The sequence below is a fragment of the Cutaneotrichosporon cavernicola genome (assembly GCF_030864355.1).
Source record: "Cutaneotrichosporon cavernicola HIS019 DNA, chromosome: 1".
NCBI classification, from domain to species: Eukaryota; Fungi; Basidiomycota; class Tremellomycetes; order Trichosporonales; family Trichosporonaceae; genus Cutaneotrichosporon; species Cutaneotrichosporon cavernicola.
In genome coordinates, this window is record NC_083393.1 from 760,057 (window position 1) to 778,014 (window position 17,958).

The 17,958-nt window shown below is 56.9% G+C and overlaps 10 protein-coding genes across 10 annotated transcripts; 7 read left to right on the forward strand and 3 right to left on the reverse strand.

Moving 5' to 3' along the window:
• Positions 1–808: 808 nt before the first annotated feature.
• Positions 809–2,959, forward strand: CcaverHIS019_0102830 (uncharacterized protein; the record flags this gene model as incomplete). The annotated part of the gene is made up of 6 exons (XM_060598600.1): positions 809–979; positions 1,061–1,199; positions 1,335–1,457; positions 1,722–2,076; positions 2,232–2,648; positions 2,725–2,959. 6 exons carry the CDS (start codon positions 809–811, stop codon positions 2,957–2,959), a joined length of 1,440 nt encoding a protein of 479 aa, XP_060452831.1.
• Positions 2,960–3,755: 796 nt separating this feature from the next.
• CcaverHIS019_0102840 (uncharacterized protein) lies at positions 3,756–4,932 on the forward strand (the record flags this gene model as incomplete). Its single annotated transcript, XM_060598611.1, has 6 exons — positions 3,756–3,793; positions 3,942–3,979; positions 4,019–4,166; positions 4,238–4,398; positions 4,679–4,828; positions 4,892–4,932. 6 exons carry the CDS (start codon positions 3,756–3,758, stop codon positions 4,930–4,932), a joined length of 576 nt encoding a protein of 191 aa, XP_060452832.1.
• Positions 4,933–5,123: 191 nt separating this feature from the next.
• On the reverse strand, positions 5,124–6,037 carry pnk1 (uncharacterized protein; the record flags this gene model as incomplete). Its single annotated transcript, XM_060598622.1, has 5 exons — positions 5,124–5,186; positions 5,231–5,340; positions 5,377–5,494; positions 5,532–5,941; positions 5,989–6,037. 5 exons carry the CDS (start codon positions 6,035–6,037, stop codon positions 5,124–5,126), a joined length of 750 nt encoding a protein of 249 aa, XP_060452833.1.
• Positions 6,038–6,748: 711 nt separating this feature from the next.
• CcaverHIS019_0102860 (uncharacterized protein) lies at positions 6,749–8,548 on the forward strand (the record flags this gene model as incomplete). Its single annotated transcript, XM_060598633.1, has 3 exons — positions 6,749–6,754; positions 6,834–7,014; positions 7,047–8,548. The coding sequence occupies 3 exons, from the start codon at positions 6,749–6,751 to the stop codon at positions 8,546–8,548; spliced, it is 1,689 nt and encodes a 562-aa protein (XP_060452834.1).
• A 284-nt stretch (positions 8,549–8,832) lies between these two features.
• Positions 8,833–9,780, forward strand: CcaverHIS019_0102870 (uncharacterized protein; the record flags this gene model as incomplete). The annotated part of the gene is made up of 1 exon (XM_060598644.1): positions 8,833–9,780. One exon carries the CDS (start codon positions 8,833–8,835, stop codon positions 9,778–9,780), a length of 948 nt encoding a protein of 315 aa, XP_060452835.1.
• Positions 9,781–10,012: 232 nt separating this feature from the next.
• Positions 10,013–10,354, reverse strand: CcaverHIS019_0102880 (uncharacterized protein; the record flags this gene model as incomplete). The annotated part of the gene is made up of 1 exon (XM_060598655.1): positions 10,013–10,354. One exon carries the CDS (start codon positions 10,352–10,354, stop codon positions 10,013–10,015), a length of 342 nt encoding a protein of 113 aa, XP_060452836.1.
• Positions 10,355–10,870: 516 nt separating this feature from the next.
• Positions 10,871–12,038, forward strand: QRI7 (uncharacterized protein; the record flags this gene model as incomplete). The annotated part of the gene is made up of 5 exons (XM_060598666.1): positions 10,871–10,873; positions 10,990–11,315; positions 11,352–11,750; positions 11,785–11,858; positions 11,896–12,038. The coding sequence occupies 5 exons, from the start codon at positions 10,871–10,873 to the stop codon at positions 12,036–12,038; spliced, it is 945 nt and encodes a 314-aa protein (XP_060452837.1).
• Positions 12,039–12,528: 490 nt separating this feature from the next.
• Positions 12,529–14,502, forward strand: cut15 (uncharacterized protein; the record flags this gene model as incomplete). Its single annotated transcript, XM_060598678.1, has 4 exons — positions 12,529–12,597; positions 12,778–12,825; positions 12,992–14,339; positions 14,378–14,502. 4 exons carry the CDS (start codon positions 12,529–12,531, stop codon positions 14,500–14,502), a joined length of 1,590 nt encoding a protein of 529 aa, XP_060452838.1.
• A 648-nt stretch (positions 14,503–15,150) lies between these two features.
• On the reverse strand, positions 15,151–16,215 carry CcaverHIS019_0102910 (uncharacterized protein; the record flags this gene model as incomplete). Its single annotated transcript, XM_060598689.1, has 6 exons — positions 15,151–15,251; positions 15,293–15,425; positions 15,539–15,739; positions 15,825–16,003; positions 16,102–16,148; positions 16,181–16,215. 6 exons carry the CDS (start codon positions 16,213–16,215, stop codon positions 15,151–15,153), a joined length of 696 nt encoding a protein of 231 aa, XP_060452839.1.
• A 248-nt stretch (positions 16,216–16,463) lies between these two features.
• On the forward strand, positions 16,464–17,924 carry CcaverHIS019_0102920 (uncharacterized protein; the record flags this gene model as incomplete). Its single annotated transcript, XM_060598700.1, has 5 exons — positions 16,464–16,565; positions 16,731–16,990; positions 17,030–17,203; positions 17,244–17,537; positions 17,588–17,924. The coding sequence occupies 5 exons, from the start codon at positions 16,464–16,466 to the stop codon at positions 17,922–17,924; spliced, it is 1,167 nt and encodes a 388-aa protein (XP_060452840.1).
• Positions 17,925–17,958: the final 34 nt, after the last annotated feature.

The window sequence follows — 17,958 nt, forward strand, 5'->3', positions numbered from 1 at the left end:
GCTGGTTTGTTTGATTTTCATTCTCGGCATATTTGCATCGCATCAATCCGGGCCCGTGCAGATTGTGCAGACCTCTGTCAGTATCAACTTTAGGATTTTGGTATGCCACTAGAAACTTGAGGACGTCGAGGCGGCTCGTGCATTGTCAGAGGTAGTTGGCCAGCTAGATATCCAGCACAAATGCAGGCTGACAGGCACGTGTTGGTGCGACGATAATGGACATATCCCATTCAGGTCATTCTCCCTCTCGGAACCTGAATGTAACAGGGTCAAGTGAGCCAGATCCGGAAGGCCGGAAGTTGACTCGGGGGCTTGAAAAGGTAAAGGTTGAATGAGTCATGCAGCTCTGACTCTGTAAACTTGATCCGATTTCTGCAAGGGCGGCATTCCCCCCGGTTGTAACAAGTCGCCTGTCTCCGGGTGCGGTGATGTGAGAGTTGGAACACAGTTTACCAATAGCTGTAAACCGCAGTTGGAAGATTATCATGTCAGCCAGGTTAAAGGGACGATCTACAGGGCCAAGTGGTTGTTCCTGTTGGTCTCCTAGTCTCCTGGTCTCCTGAACTCCTACGGTCCATGTGGTCATGTTGTTGAGCTCTTAAAAAGAGCGCTCTCTGTTCCATTTTTCTCCACAACAGACGTGCCCCGCACGCTCAACAAGACATCAACCACTAGCCCCACTACCTGTATAAGCAGCCAGCTCGCGGCTCCCACTTTTCTAGTTTTCTACCCTACCCCACACTCCCTCCCCACACCTACACCCCCCTTCTCCGTTGTCGACGCTCGACACACACACACACACATCACAATGTCCTCTGAGAAGTTTGGCGACAAGTTTCCACATGGAGGCCACTCCGAGTTGGAAGGAGGCCACAAGCAAGCCCCAACCTACGATGCCGAGGTGACGCCCGCGGGCGAGCAGACCGTGCACGATGCCGTTTTCGGCGAGCTGGAAGAGGGAGGCCCCGACTACCGCGGTGTGAGTGAAGCGTCGCCGTTGCGAGTCCAACAGCGTCTCGCATTTGGCAAAAAAAAAAAATGTGACCAGAGCTAATCCCAGGTCGGCTCGATGGGTGGTTTCATTCTCATGACCAAGGCCAACCTTGGTCTCGGTGTGCTCGCCCTCCCTTCCGTCTTTGGTGTCCTCGGTCTCGTCCCCGGCATTCTCATCATCTTTCTCGTCCAGTCCATGATTGCTTGTAAGTCTGCCCGTGATTTTGGACAGAGGTCATGCGCACGAAAAGTCTCACATGACCTAGTACTGGGTTGAGATTTCATTTCGATCCAGGTCCACCATCTACCTCCACCGAGATTTTCTGCTCACGTGCCCACAGACTGCGGCCTCGCCATCGGCCAGTTCAAGGTCAACCACCCTGAAGTCTACGGTCTCTCCGACGCTGGTCGCGTTATCGGTGGCCGTTTCGGAAGGGAATTCTTCTACTATGTCTTCCAGCTTTGTGAGTCCCAACGCCTATTTTTAGTTTCGGCCCGGGCAGCGTGGCAAAGGTTCAGACAGATGCAACTGGGGTCCCCAGGGATCTCGGTGTCATCTGAAATTGCTGCAGCAACGCCCTAACCAGATCCGTGTCACCTGTCGGCCGTGCCCCATGCCCGTCTCCAACTTGCTGCGCCCGTACATGACTCATCCAGCCCTTGCTGCATGACGTGGGGCGCAATCAGCCTCAATCAGCCTCAGCCACAATTCACCTCGCTGACCCCAGTCATGCTCTTCATTATCGGCTCCGCCCTTGTCGGCATTTCGACGGCGCTCAACGCCGTCTCGGCCCACGGCACCTGCACGGCCGTCTTTGTCGCCGTCGCTGCGGTCGCCGGCTTCCTCTTCGGCTCCATCCGCACCCTCTCAAAGGTCACTTGGATCGGTTGGGTCGGCCTCTTCTCCATCATGGCGTCGATCATTACTCTCACTGTCGCTGTCGGTGTTCAGGACCGCCCCAGCGAGGCGCCCCAGACCGGCCCTTGGGACAAGGACATCCAGATTTTCGCCCACCCCACTATGGCCGAAGCCATGAGTGCGATTAACGGTATCGTCTTCTCTTACGGCGCTACCCCCATGTAGTGAGTACTTCAGGGTCGCCCGGCGCCATCGTCCGTGCGCCGAGGCACCAGTCAAGGATCGGCGGTGTGTTGGGTTGGAGGTGTTTGCCAAATCATCACTACCCTCACGATTGCAGCCTTGACCATCCCCAAGAACGCAGCTGACAACGCAACAGCTTTGGCATCGTTTCCGAGATGAAGAACCCCAAGGTCTACGCCCGCTCGATGGTTTCCTCTGTTTTCTTCCTCACTGCCGTCTACCTCATTATCGGCTCTGTCGTCTACACTTTTGCCGGCCAATACGTTGCATCACCCGCTCTCGGCACTGCTGGTGCGCTCCTCAAGAAGGTCTGCTACGGCATCGCCATTCCCGGTCTCCTCGCCTCGCTCACCATCTTCTCCCATCTTGCCGGCAAGAACCTTTTCGTCCGCATCCTCTCGGGCTCATACCACCTCAACCACAGCACCAAGACGCACTGGATCACCTGGCTTTCCTGCGTCCTGGGCTCCGTCCTCGTCGGTTACATCATTGCCTCGGCCATTCCCATTTTCGGCACCCTTATTTCGCTCATTGGCGCCCTCATTTGCCCTCTGTAAGTCCACAGGCCTGTGACAAACCTTCCAAACTCCTCCAAACTTCTCCAAGAGTGTTTAAACTGACGTCCACAGCGTCTGTTTCTTCCCATATGCCTTCATGTGGATCCATGACAACTGGCGCCTCTCAGACGTGCGCACCACCAAGCGCAGGATGGGGCTTTATCTCAACATTCTTATCATCATCCTCGCTGCTTTCCTCTTTGTCGCGGGCACGTACGGCGCGATTGAGGATCTCATTTCCGTCACCAAGAAGCCGATTGGTAAGCCTTGGGGCTGCTCGGACAACTCGGGCACGGTCAAGGACTGAGCGGGTTGTTGGCGGGTTGATTGTGTGGCAGAGACGTAATAGCATCTATAAGTTTGGGTATGGCTACCATCATATGTGATGCGATATAATCTCATGGCTTGTGCGCGAGGTTTGGGCGGCTTGGGCGAGTCATGTTCTTGGGAAGAGGCTGAGGCATACGAGGCGGACATGACACTCGGGCCGAACACAGGCTCTGGGGAAGTGGCGAGGCCGTTACTGAATGTGACGTGGCCTGGTTCGTATGGCTGACATATTAACCTAGCCGGTCTCCTGAGTGCTGCTTCGTAGCCATCCTCTTCCTCCTCTTGGCAGCACAGCCTGCGTCGCCTTTCTCACTCTGGTAGACATGTTGCTGTGCTTCTGTTCCGCTCACACATGTCTGACTACCGGGCAAGCTGTAGCAATTCCATATTGGAAACTTTTGAGGTTCTGTTTTTATTGCCAGTCCGCAGTGAGTCATGAATTTACAAGCGGGTAAAACCCAGATCGCGTAACAAATAACAAGTCCGGGATCTCCGACATGGCCTGCGATAAGTGGTGGTGGAGGCAGGCGTTTGCAGTCGGGAACTGGCTAGTTTGTGAGCCTGACAACTGGTACAACTGGTGAACCTGGAAGGAGTCACTCCGTGCCACGGAAGTATATCCGAGGGACCCATGACGTCGCCCTTGCCCACCAACATTGGCCCCTGTAGCCTGTAGGAGGGGGGAACCCACCTTGCCATCAATTAGGATCAGCTTTCGTCAACTTTGGCACATAGTCACGTCTCTTTACATCTTTATACCTTCTCTCCTCAACATGTCCTTCCTCGTCCGCGCCCTCCCAACCCGCACTCTGTAAGTTGCCCCGACTCCAACCTCCTCCTCATTCCGCTGACACTCTCTTCTTGGATGACCTCGGTATTCGGTCCTACTCCGGTTACGGTTACGCTACGGCTACTACCACCCGCCCATCTTCCCTTCCTTTCTCACACATCACTCACAGTGCCTTTGCTCGTACTACTCCCCGCGTTGTTCCGTTCGGTGAGTCCTCCTCATTCTTTTTTTGTCAGCTAACACTAGCCATGGCTGCCCGCTCGCTCCAGACTGCCGCCCAGGCCAAGGCTGGGGACAAGATCCCCTCCATTCCCGTCAAGGTTGATGCGATGGACAAGCGTGTTGACTTTTCCTCGCTGCCAGGCAAGAATATTATCGTGACTGTTCCAGGCGCGTGAGTTGCTTTCTCATCACAAGTTCACTCACCCTCCAAACCCCCACTTTGTTGCTCGGCGCTGACCCAAGCTTCACTCCCACCTGCTCGTCGCAGGTGCCCGGCTTTATTGCCGACGTGGACAAGTTCAAGGCAAAGGGCGTTGACGGCATCTACGTCGTTTCCGTCAACGACCTCTTTGTTGTTAATGCCTGGAAGAAGGCCATGCACGCCCCTGAGAGCATGAAGTTTGGTGAGTGGAACGGCAGCTAGGAGTTGCCAGTAATTGGATCGAGTTGCCCTCTTGTGCTATGGGGGGGTATCAGGTGGCCCTTTAGGATTGTCTCGTTGCGAGTTGGCAGCTGCCGACGTCGACGCCGGCCCTGTTGGCCAGAGGTACGACGTCCAGTTGCTGCAGTACAACGCCAAGTTGGAAGTACCCCTACTGAGCCTGCCAAGTGCCGCCTCAGGTGCTCAGAGAGATACTGACTCCCCTCATCCCTCATCTGCGTCATTCTACTCGCTGACCACAGTCGCCGACGACCAGTGTGAGCTCACCCACGCCCTTGGCACCGTCCTCGACGTGACTGCCGGCCTTGGCGGCCTCCGCTGCAAGCGCACGGTGATTGTCATTCAGGACGGCAAGATCGTTGACATTGTCGTCGAGGGTGACTCGAGCAAGTGTAAGTGGCTGTTCGTCTGACCCATTATGGGTCGGCCATTCCTAGCCAGCCCGCTAACCTCAGCCATCGACACAACCGCGGACAACATCCTCGCCAAGCTCTAAAAGTACAACGGTACACAGTCGAAGTACATCAGGAGAGGTAGCCCAATTTATGAAACACAACAAGGAAGTATGATGCAGGGGATGGGGCTCGATGCGTGAGCCGAGCTGTTGTGTCGTGGTCGTGCAGGCGTATTCGTATGGTCAATGCCGTTAGGAGTTGGAGGGTTCACAGAAGCGTGGCGAGTCAACATCTACCCGACCGCAGCGACCTCGTCAGGGGCCTTGGGTAGAGGGAATGGCTGATTAAAATGGAACTGGTGAGTCAGTGAGGCCCACGGTGCCTCCACGCGATACCCACCTCGGGGGTACGGAAGGTGAGGTTGGCGTTATGGGCCATGTTGCGGTCGTCAGAGCAGTGGTCGCCAGCACGGCCAGCGGCATCACCGACAAAGAACGTCTTTCTAAGATCTAATGTCAGGTGGCGTGGGCATTCGCGACACTTACCGACGTCCCATCCACGCTCGGCATACATGCGGAGAACATACTCGAGCATGCCAATGTTGGGCTTGCGGTACTTGTCACGGTCGAGAGCTGCAAAGACGCGGATGGGCACGTCGTCAATCTTATTGTCAGCTTTCTTCTCGATTCTCTCGACCCACCTCGTGCGCAATCATGCGGATCTTCTCCTTCCAGTCTCTAAGTACACGCCCATTCAAGTTCTGGTTGCTGAGGACGATGACGTGTCTTCCAGCGGCGACGTCAGCTCGAAGGCGTTTGGGTACGTCGCGGTGCCACCACATCCAGTCGTCGGCACTACGAGGAAACTTGTACCCGCTCTTGGGCCGGATAAGGGTCCCGTCCAAGTCGTAGAGGGAGAGAGCAACGCGATTACGCCGCCGCGGGGTTGGACTAGGTTCGGACGCCGATTCGGGTGGTGGCGAGGGAAGGGACGCGGCGGCATCGTCATCGGCGAACACGTCGCGATTGTAGAAGTGGAGGAGAGAAGGTGGACCGTCTCGGCAGAACACGCCTGCTCCAGGCAGACCGGGCATTGTGAACAAGTTGATAACTGGGGTTAGATATGGAGATATGGATATGGAGAGAAGAGCCGCCGACCTCGTTCAAGGATGCGCTTGTTGATGAGGGAAGTGGTGTGATTGTTCATGACAAGGTGTCTTGTCGCCGCGTGAACGTGTTGAATAGGTTGCTAGGATTCGCACGGACCACGGTGGCCACCGCACAGGTATCCCAAGATGTGATTTTGTAACATTCCTTGAAGGTTGAAAGCTTGAATCATGAAAAATGCTATTCCAACTAGATGTGTAACAAGTTCAACACATGATACCATTAATAATCTGTCGCCGCCGGCAGATGCTACCCCTGTGTACCTAAAAGGGCTATAGCTCATGCCTCGGACATGTTCGGCTCTATACCTTTAAAGTAGTGAGGTGCGGAATCAGATTCACGTGAACAATCTTGGCTTGGATGATCACGCATGGATGAGGCACGTTGTCCCGTATTAGCAGATTGGGACGCGACGGAATGTTGACAAACTAAAGCAAAGGTTGAGGCCGCAAACGAAGAGAGTCGGTGAACGCTTTCTTCATATCATCATCCTCATCGCCCAACCTTCCTCGTTATCAAATACTAGCACCTCACTCCAACTCTCTATCCTAACCCACATCTAGATTGTTAGAATCATTTCATTCTCCACTCTCACTCACAAGGAAGGGGGAGCCGACCAGATCGTCCGAATACTGGCGGTCTGAGCGTCGCGCGACACATTTCCCCTTCCTCCGCTTGTGGCCCACGTTGATCTCACTCCATCATTTCCCCCTCACCATCACCATCATCACGAGGTGTAATGCTGTCCGCAATGTCCGTGAGTCATAAAACACAACTGCAGAGGACAAAAGGCGGACTGAAGGGGGGGCGAAGGATTAGGCCAACTGACGGGCCAGTTGACTGTACCACCTGGTGTCGCTGCCCTGATTAAAGGTGGTGGGCGTTACACCACATCACTTTCTCGTATGAGTACAACCAGCAGCGCAAGTACAGAGTCCAGCATTACATACATCCCGCCAGGCGCAATGTCTACTGTGTCAACCATGACGCTCCCTACTTTCGAGGACGTCTTTCCAAGTGAGCCTACGGGGTGGTTGAGCTGACGATAGCCGCCGGAAGAGCCGTGCCCCGCTTTTCTTTCCCCCGCCTCCGCATCGGCCCGCCACCCCTTCCCGACGCAGAACTTTTATCCAAAATTGCCATTCTCGCCACCCCTGATGCTGTGATGGCCACCGACGCCTATGCCACGGCCATGGTCGGTGTACGGAGATACGCGGCGGCATACAAGACATCTGTGCCGCAGCGGTCCATCGACAGTGTCACAACCGACATGAATGTGTTCCAGGCGCAGGCGGCGTGGGCGCGTGGCCTACACGACACAGCCGTTGCTTCCGCTCGCTACCTCCTCAGCTGGATCGAGGGGGCTGACCTCGCTTCCAAGACGTCGGTGTCGGTGGACACGGACGACGCCAAGATGGTTCAGAGTGCACTCGAAGACGCGCTCCTCGCCACCGTGTGTATGTACACCGGCTCCCTTGAGCATGCCAAGCTCCCTCCAGCAATTGAGACCGCCGTCGAGGGTATGGAGGCGGACATTGCCATGGCCGCCAGCTCGTTTGAGGGCCTGGCCGTCCTTCTACGACTCGGCCACTCTGCCGTCCAGCAGATCGAGAACCACAAGCTCCGTGCTGTCAACCAGGCGACGATTGTGTACGGCCTGCTTGGCAAACTTGCGAGCGCTGTTGACGCCGCGCGCATCCACCAGGGCCGCTACGAACGGCAGACATGGGACGCGACCGTTCTTCTCCTCAAGACTCGCCTGTTGCTCTTCAAACTCTCGGTCGCGATCTCGGGCCTCTTCGTCAACGAGATCCGCAGATACCGCGACTTTTCACAGGACGAGAAGCCGAAACCGTCCAAGGCAGAGATACGCAGTGTCCAGTACGGCGGATGGGGCGACATGACGCGTGACGCGTTCTGGGACGTCGTGGACCTTATGCTCACTCTCGTTCAAGAGCACGGTGAGGGCGTCCTAACGCGTGTTGAGTCTGATGAGACGGATGTGGAGGCGAGCGAGGCGGAGGGGGACGACGAGGCAGTGGCGGCGGAGGACGAGGAGGAGCAGGAGCAGGAAGAAGAGGGGGAAGAATCCGAGCCCGAAACGAGCGAGGACGACGAGCCCGCGGGGCTGGATGGTACCCTCCTCGCCCAGGTCCTCTTATCGTTCATGCGCTTCCGCGAAGTCATGGAGGGTGTGTGGGAAAACCTCTCATCACAGAAGTTCGAGGAGTCGTTCGATCGCTTCATCCAGCCGCCGGTGTATGAGCAAGTGGAGCAGGAGGACGGGACGATTCGCATGGTCGCGACGGCTGAGCGCGACTGGCAGGGCTGGGACCTGCTTGGTCTGGAGCTGTGCCGCCGGATGACGCGCGGTGAGCTCGCCGAGTTCGAGGAGCACAACCTCGACGTTGTGCTGCACAAGCGCTGGCGTGCCAAGCTGCGCGCGGAGCAACAGCGTATCCGCCGATCGCTATCGAGCACGAAGCGGGGACCTGAGAGCGACGACGACGAGGAGGGCGGCCGGGGCAAGCGCCGCAAGAGTTATAACTAGCTAGATCGAGAGCGTGTACTGCCCGTTTCATCTGTAGTTCTAAGGGTGTGCGTATGTGCGTATAATGACAAGTAGTAGTGATGACATTCATGACGCTGGTGTTGTGTGAGAGTTGCGACATTCCACATTCCGCGCGCCTGGGTGGTCTTGGTTGACGGATGGTTGACGAGCTTCTTGGCGTAATTGGCGTAATTGGCGTCCCTCCCACGAGGACCTTGGTTCTAGCCCCCTCATATTCATTCGAAGATGCGAATGCCACACACATCACCCACTTGGCCCACTTCATGACGACCATTATTATAACGACCGGCACAGTAACAAGTGCTGACGGCACGACAATCGCGTATGAGCGCGGAGGCAGAGGCCCTCCCCTTATCCTAATCTCTTCTGCCCTGTCCTCGCGTGAAGACCTCCGCGGCCTAGCCTCCCTTCTCCCCTTCACTGTAGTCAACTACGATAGGCGCGGCCGTGGCCACTCGACTGATACACAGCCGTACACCATCAAGAAGGAGGTGGAGGACATTGCGGCTCTCCTGGCCATTTACCCCTCGGCAGCGCTATTCGGAACCTCGTCCGGCGCGGTCCTAGCCCTCGACGCGGCGTCCACTCTAAACGTTCCCGTAATCTCATACGAGGCGCCCATCATTGTCGACGCCTCCCGGCCTCCTGTCCCCCATTCCCTCGCCGGCGATATCGACAAGTTGGTCGAAAGTGGCAATCCCGCAGCGGCTGTGCGCTTGTTCATGAAGCAAGGCCTGGGGGTCGGATGGCTGGTCATCGGCCTCCTCATGGCCATGTGGCCGATGTGGCGCTCGATGGTCTCAATGGCCAAGACCGCAGCATACGATTGCCGGATCTGCCAGGGGGTGCAGGATTGCCGTCCACTCCTGGATCGATGGGGGTTTCAGGACAAGGAGAAGGTTCTCGTGGTGGTGGGCGAGAACGCCGACGAGTCCATCCTGGTTGGGAACAAGGCTTTGGCCCACATGATCGGGGCTCGGCTTGAGGTGGTCAAAGGGGCGCACCACGCTTCCCCAGTTATGAATCCCAAGGTGCTTGTGGGGGTCATTACCGAGTTCCTGGAGCCCACCAAGGTGGATGGCAACGCGATCGAGACCGCCGAGATGAACACGAGCATGGGCAAGACGGTGACCGAGATCGACTTGGACGCTGTCATCAAGGCTAAGGCTAAGGCTATCACTGTTGATCCGGTACACGACCAGGTCAAGTAGTCTGCGTTTAGGTTGCGAGCTTGCACTCTTCGCATCGATAGTGCCTAGTGACATTGATATTATATGCATGAACTGGTCTTCTGGGTTGGGCTCATTATGTACTTCAACGGGTCTTCTGGGTTGGGCTCATTTACAACTCCTCAATCGAGTGTAGCGTGGGTCTACGTATCTGGGCTGGGCGGGGGCACTGGCTTGTTCTGTCTCCTCTCTCCCCACACCCCTCACTCGTCGCTCAGCAGAACGCCCGCTTGGGCGACACGACTACCACCGCGCCACACGTACGGCACTTTCGCCGGCGGCCGTGAGGGCAGAGAGCGACGGCAAGACCAACAGCCGGATTGATAACGGTGAGCCCGATCAGGAAGCCGCGGCACTTGGGCGAGAGCTTGACGTCGTGGCTGCAGATGACTTTCTCGTACTTGGCCGTGGAGGTGGAGGAGGCGGGGGCGACGGGCGAGGTGAGGTGCAGCGCGCTCTTCTTTTCGTGGATGAACGTATCTTGGTCGTGCTCGTCCTTGTACGGAGGAGGCGGGGGCGTCGGCGTGGCCGTGGTCGTGATTGTGAGGGCGGTCATGGTGTTGCTGTGTAGTGCAGTGAGGTTGTTGTGGAGACTAAGAATAGGCTGCTTAATATATATCACCTGTTGACGCTTTTCTAAACGTCACACCACGCTGCTCGGAGCCGTGACCGTCATGCTGTACATGAAGATGATTGTAGAAATGGCACTGCATTCCACAGAGCTTTGTGCCGATGGCTCAACCTCGCTTTCCATCGGTTAACTCGGTAGAACGGCAAAGCCAGGCACAACGCGGTTTCCATTCCATTTCATTTCCCCTCCATTCCATCCACCATGTTTATGCGGACTCGGGCAACTTGGGCATCACGAGCATCGCGCGCAATCCACTCGACAGCCCGTGCTCAACATGTCATGCGCATCTTAGGCTTAGAGTCAAGCGCGGACGATGCTTGTGCCGCAGTGGTCACTTCAGATCGCCAGATTCTCTCGTCAGTCGTGTGTAAGCAACACGATATCAATCGGCAGTATGGAGGGATCCATCCTATTGCTGCCCATGAGGCACATCTCCGCGACATGGTGAGCTTACTAGCTTTTCAGTCATCTCTTCTCCCTCCGTCCTTCCCTTCCCTCCTCCTTCCCTCCCTTCTCCCCTCCCCCTTTCCCCCGCTTGCCTGAGCCGTCGCTGATACAAGCCCAAAGCCATCTCACAAGCCCTGGCCGACGCGAAACTCCGCCTCGACGACCTCGATGCAATAGCATACACCCGCGGGCCGGGGATGTTCGGCTGCCTCACTGTATGCACTACTGCCGCACGCGCGCTGGCCGCAGCGAGCGGTAAGCCCATCGTCGGCGTGCACCACATGCAGGCACACGCACTCACCGCTCTTCTTACTGAAGAGAAGCCCCCAGAGTTTCCGTTCTTCACCCTCCTCGTTAGCGGGGGACATACGCAGCTCGTCCTCGCCGAGGACATGAGCAAGTATCGCATCGTGATGACCACCACAGATAACGCCGTCGGGTGAGCTGCTCCGATAACCATGACAGCTAACACCAGCGACGTGTTTGACAAGGTTGCGCGCCTCCTCCACCTCCCGCCCTCTCCTACACGCGGCCTGGGACCTGTGTTGGAAGAATACGCCGCACGACCTCCATTACCGCCGTACGATGAGGCACCACTACGTCTCCCTCTCCCGCTGGAGGGACGGAACAAGGATACTCTCGCGTTCTCCTTCTCTGGTCTCCTTAGCGCCACGGAGCGGCTGGCGAAGAAGGAATCTCATGGGTCTGAAGGAGTGTCCGAGGCCGTACAACGTGCCGTGGCGCGCGCGTTTCAGACTGCCGCGATGCGCCATCTCGCCGACAAGGTACACCTAGCTATCGACACGCTCGGATTCCCGGTCAGAGGCCTTGTTGTCAGCGGCGGCGTCGGATCCAACAAATATCTCCGAGAATCGTTGGTTCAACGCTGGAGATTCTACTGATGGCAGGATGAAAGCCATGTGCGACGCTATCCACAGCGGCGCTATACCCGCTTACTACCCTCCAATAGAACTGTGTACTGGTAAACTGGTCGGGTGGGTGTTGGTCGCTGACGACAGACAACGCCGCAATGATCGCGTGGACGGCCATTCTCCGTCTGCAAGACGGACTTGTCTGCGAGCCTTTCGACCTGCCGATTCGGAAAAAGTGGTCACTGGAGGATCTGTATGACGACGTGCCCGCGTCGTCTTATCGCTCCTGACCGTGACTGGCCAGGCTGACCAGTGTGTATTGCATCACCGCTTTGCTGTACATTACACTCACCACTCCCACCCTCACATAAGCCCCTTTGCCACTCTTCATCATTGGATGCATATTTTATTTGATCCCACGTAGAGTGTGGCATTTTTGTGACGTCTTGGATGGAATTGACTCCGCTTTTTCCATTTGCCACTAAGTAAAGGTACATTTGCTAGGTATGAACCCGCTTCCCATCAGTTAGAACTAGACCAGGGGTAAGGCAAAATGGGTTAATTTGGTCCCGTTCCCCCACTGTATACTCTTGCTTCGCATCACCATAGACAGACAACAACAGGAGCCACCAACAAGGCAAGACCTTTCCACTTGATTTCACTTTGCTCCTCTTCCCTTCCCTCTATATCTATCCATCTCTCATCTTTCTTCCTCTTCTTCAACTTTACCCGTCTTCACTCCCCCCCTTCTTCCTCAACAAAAGCCCATACCTCGGCATAATGGAGACCCGTAACCTCGACCATCGCCGCCAGAACTTCAAAGGCCGCACCCAGTTCTCTGCTGCAGAGGTGAGCATCGTCCCTTGTTTCCTTCCCTTCATTCATCCGTCTCGTTGGTCAACAAGTCATCAGGGTGTTGAATAGCGCATACGGTCTCCATTCGCCATTCATCACCCAACAAGACCAATTCACCACGCCACCCAACTTTCCCTCATTGCCACCACCCCAGAGCACACGCTGACAACGCAGCTCCGTCGTCGTCGTGAGGAGCAGCAGGTCGAGATCCGCAGGCAAAAGGTATGTTGATGCAGGCTCATGTGACAGACGCCACTCGCTGTTCATAGCGCTTTCGCGCGTCGACCACCATGTCGAGTATCCACCCAAGGGGGAGATGCGCGGGCCCACGAAGCACGGCCACCCAGGCGCAGCATGATCTGTGCAGAATCACAACTGACCATCGCAGCGCGAGGAGTCTATCGCCAAGCGTCGCAACTTCCAGCCCGCTGCTGACGATGTCGACTCTGACGACGAGACTGAGGAGTTTGGCGAGTCGTTACCGCAGATGTTCCAGGAGATCTACTCGAGCGACCAAGAGACCCAGCTTGAGGCCACCACCAAGTTCCGCAAGCTGCTCTCCAAGGAGAAGAATCCCCCGATCGACCGTGTGATCGAGTGTGGCGTTGTTCCCCGTTTTGTCGAGTTCCTCAACTCGAACAATGCCATGCTCCAATTCGAGGCTGCCTGGGCACTGACCAACATTGCTTCGGGCACGTCGGAACACACCCAGGTTGTTATCGCCAACAACGCCGTTCCCCTATTCATCCGCTTACTCTCCTCTCCTGTTCCCGACGTCCGTGAGCAGGCTGTGTGGGCTCTCGGCAACATTGCCGGTGACTCGCCCAAGTGCCGCGACCACGTTTTAAGCCAGGGCGCGCTCCAGCCTCTGCTTCAGCTCCTCAACGAGAACCACAAGCTCTCGATGCTCCGCAACGCCACCTGGACGTTATCCAACTTCTGCCGTGGCAAGTCGCCCCAGCCTAACTGGGAGCTCATTGCCCCCGCTCTGCCCGTTCTCTCCAAGCTCATTTACTCGCTTGATGACGAGGTCCTCATTGACGCGTGCTGGGCCATCTCGTACCTCTCTGACGGCACCAACGACAAGATCCAGGCAGTCATCGACTCGGGTGTCTGCCGCCGCCTCGTCGACCTGCTCATGCACCCCTCGACCGCTGTCCAGACCCCTGCTCTCCGCTCGGTCGGCAACATCGTCACCGGCGACGACTTCCAGACCCAGATAGTCATCATGTCTGGTGCTCTCCCGGCGTTGCTGAGCCTGCTCTCGTCACCCAAGGACGGTATCCGCAAGGAGGCGTGCTGGACCATCTCCAACATCACCGCCGGCTCGCCCAACCAGATCCAGGCCATTATTGACGCCAACATCATCCCTCCCCTCATCAACATCCTCCAGCACGCCGACTTCAAGACCAGGAAGGAGGCCTGCTGGGCCATCTCGAACGCCACCTCTGGTGGTCTTTCGGAGCCCCAGCAGATCCGCTACCTTGTCAGCCAGGGCTGCATCAAGCCCATGTGCGACCTGTTGCAGTCGATGGACAACAAGATAATCCAGGTGTCTCTGGACGGTCTTGAGAACATTCTCAAGGTCGGCGAGATGGACAAGGAGGCCGCAGGCCCGGGCGCGACCAACCAGTACGCCCAGTTCATTGAGGAGGCTGGTGGCATGTACTCGATCCACAACCTTCAGCACCACGAGAACCTCGAGATCTACAAGAAGTGCTTCTACATCATGGACAGTGAGTTAGTTTGTTTGACTTGGTGCTAACTCGCGCAGAGTTCTTCCCCGACGAGGAGGAGGAGGAGGCGGACGGGGCCGCCCCGGCCGTCGACTCTTCGGGCCAGTACGCCTTCCAGTCCAACGTCGCTGCTCCCCAAGGTGGCTTCAACTTTGGCGCCTAAGCCACGATGCCCCGTTTTCCCGTGCTCTTATTTGTTATGACTCTCTCCGCATGTCGGCACGCGCCAGTGTGCCGGCCTAGAATCGACCGGTTTCGCCGCATCGTCCCCGACATCTCACACGTACATTGCCCGCCCTCGACAATATAACGATTCGGCATAGCATGAGGGCAACTGATACGCAGCCCCTTACCCGCAACCAACCTATCTCATCAATATTACCACTTCCGCACCATTCCCGCACCTGTCATTCCCCCACAGCCCCAGGTCGCTTAGCATCTGCACGCAGCAGCGCCTGTCCCCGGATGGGACAGATATTATCTGTAGTGCAACCCCGGTCCGAGGACTGGGCATGCATCGAGTATTGTTGCGCGTGGGTGTGTGTAGGCGTTTGCGTGAGGTAGTACTCAAGAGGCGTTCTGCGAGATTGGGGGCGAGGTATGCGTGAACAGCGCTCGTTGCTTATCGGCCTGGTATCTCAACTTCACTCGAGTACTCCAGGTGATCGGCAGTAGCAGCAGTCCCAACCCTCAGGTCATCTCCATAGGCGTCCCAGTGCTCCAATCTGACGACACAAGGTGAGTCCCCAACGCTCACACGATGCAACCATGACGACGCAAGACAGCGATGCAACAATTAGCCCTACAAGCCTTACTGCGTCTTCTTCTCCTCCGACACGGCGGTCTTGATGTACGGCCCAATGTCGCCCACGTCCGTCTGCTTGTACACGTGCCGCACCTTTTCGTACAGGGCTGCTGTCAGCTCACGATTGACCCGTTCCAGTTTGACTCACTGCACTCGAAGAACTCGTCGATCGCGCCCCACCCAACGACGACGTTCCAAGCGAGCCACTTGAGACGCGGACCGATGGGGACGTGGTGCCGACCAGTCATCCAGATCAGGAGCGCTGGCTCGGCCGCGAGGTGCTAGAGTCAGCCCACAATCCCCAGATCCGACGCGGAATGACCCTGGTTCCGTCTCCCTATCCCTTGCTCCCCTCTCCTCCATTCCCTCCCAACTCGCCTGCACTAGAACTCACCATGGCCGCTGCAAAATAAGTGCACCACGTAATAGTTGAGAACCCCGCGCGCACCCCGATCCACTGCCGCGCGTCGTCGATCATTTGGTTCTTCCCCTCCCCAAAGTAAAGAATAAGCAGGCAAACGAGCGCGGCGAACAGCGGCAGCGTGAACGGGAACATAGGCGGTGTTTTGAAGTAATCAATGGTAGGATGCGATGGCTTGGGTCAGCTAAACTCAATTTCGACTTGCAATCTTGTACTTTGAGCGGACCTGTTCGCGCATCGCAAACAAGCGCGGACGCACGGCCCACCCGTCCTTCACGGGCGGATCGAGGGGGACCTTTACCACGATCTCTTCGCGGGATGGAGGGGGACGCAGACAAACTCGGAAGTAGGTGCCATCCTTGTCGACGTCCATGATGTACAGGTCGCCGAGGTGGCCCTTCGTCTTGGGGTCATCGGGGAGGTGCGCCTTGACGATGGCTTGGGGTCAGCTTGGACCGGGAATGAGCACCGAGGGCAGTCACAGTCCGCAACAAGAGAGGTGGGTCAAGAAGAGGACAGTCGGGAAGAGGACGTACCGACCAACACGTCCGGCTGGTTGTTCATGATCCCAACGACCTTGAAGCTGGAGTCAGCTCGCTCGGTTGAAAACCTCACACCTCGGTCTCGGAAGCTGCAATTCGACCTGCCATGATTGATGATGTGCTGAGAAGAGAAGAGACGAGACGAGACGAGACGAGAATAGAAATATGGCTGTTTCGATGGCAGAGTGGGCAGACGCGGCCTCCCAACATGATGTGGAGGCCCAGATCAGTTAGCGCGCGGTTAGGGTCGCGTATATGGGCCACTCGAATAACGTCTCCACCGGTGGAGGTGCTCAAATGTTCGGTCATGACGACAAGATCAAGGTCAATAACACGCCACCCACCAACTACTCGACATGGAGACGCAGCCAGCTTCGATGTCGACCTCGACTCCCGTCGCGGACAAGGAGAAGGAGAAAGAGCCGGTCGTGGTTCTCGTTATTGGAATGGCTGGGTCGGTGAGTAGTTCAGATGTCTTGTCATTCCTTCAGCCCGGTGTCTCTGTCATGGAGGATGAGATACGCGCACCTCTGGCCTTTGATCTCCTCCTCCTCGTCCTCCTCCTCCTCTTCATTCTCTCTCCTCCCTCTGCCACCCTCTCCCCTAACCCTCTTTAACCCCAGGGCAAAACAACCCTCATGCAGCGCCTCAATTCGTACCTCCACAGCAAGGACAAGCCACCCTACATCCTCAACCTCGACCCCGCTGTCAGCCATATGCCCTACGCGGCAAACATTGACATCCGCGACACGGTCGACTATAAGGAGGTCATGAAGCAGTACAATCTCGGCCCTAACGGTGGTATCATGACGGCCTTGAACCTCTTCACCACCAAGTTTGACCAGGTGCTGGGCTTTGTCGAGAAGCGTGCACAGACGGTAGAGTGGGTTTTAGGCTTCAAGCTTGACGTCACTGACACCAGCTACGTGCTCGTCGACACTCCGGGCCAGATTGAGATCTTTACGTGGTCCGCTTCGGGTGCTATTATCACGGACGCGATTGCTTCGAGTCTTCCGACTTGTGTGGCGTATGTTATTGACACGCCGCGTACGACGTCGCCAGCGACGTTTATGAGCAACATGCTGTATGCGTGCTCGTGAGTGCCGCGCTCTGATATCGCCGCTTGCTCACACCAGGATCCTCTACAAAACCCGTCTCCCATTCATCCTTGTGTTCAACAAGATCGACGTTGAGCCGCACGACTTTGCGATCGACTGGATGAAGGACTTTGAGGCGTTCCAGGCCGCACTTGAGGAGCGTGGCCGAGACGAGAACGGCGAGAGCTACATGAACTCTCTCATGGGGAGCATGTGCCTCGTGCTCGAGGAGTTCTACAACAACCTCCGTGCGGTGGGCGTGAGCGCAATGACCGGCGCAGGGATGAAGGAGTTCTTCAATGCTGTCGAGGAGTGCCGGCAGGAGTATCTCAAGTGAGCGAATCCTCATCTTCAGCAATTCGACCATAGGCAGCTGACCCCAGGGACTATCGACCTGAGTTGGAGCGTCTCAAGGCAGAAAAGGAGGAGAAGGCCTCGGCAGCAAAGGCGGCGCACATGGAGCGCATGATGCGCGACATGGGCATGGACCAGGCCGCAGCACGCAAGGCCAACCCCTTCGGGCCACACGCGCGCAACGACCGCGAGGACGCGTACCTCGACCACCACGGGGACCACGGGGACTCGGAGGACGAGGCGATCGAGGAGCAGCGCGAGATGGAGGAGGAGGCGGACGCCGCGCCCGAGCTGAGCAGGGCTGACGTTCCCCCTCTCGAGTTTGGAGGCCGGGACGCCGACGTGTCCTTCCCTGCCCCGCGGTAATGTAGTTATCTGGCCATGTATCATATCCCATCTT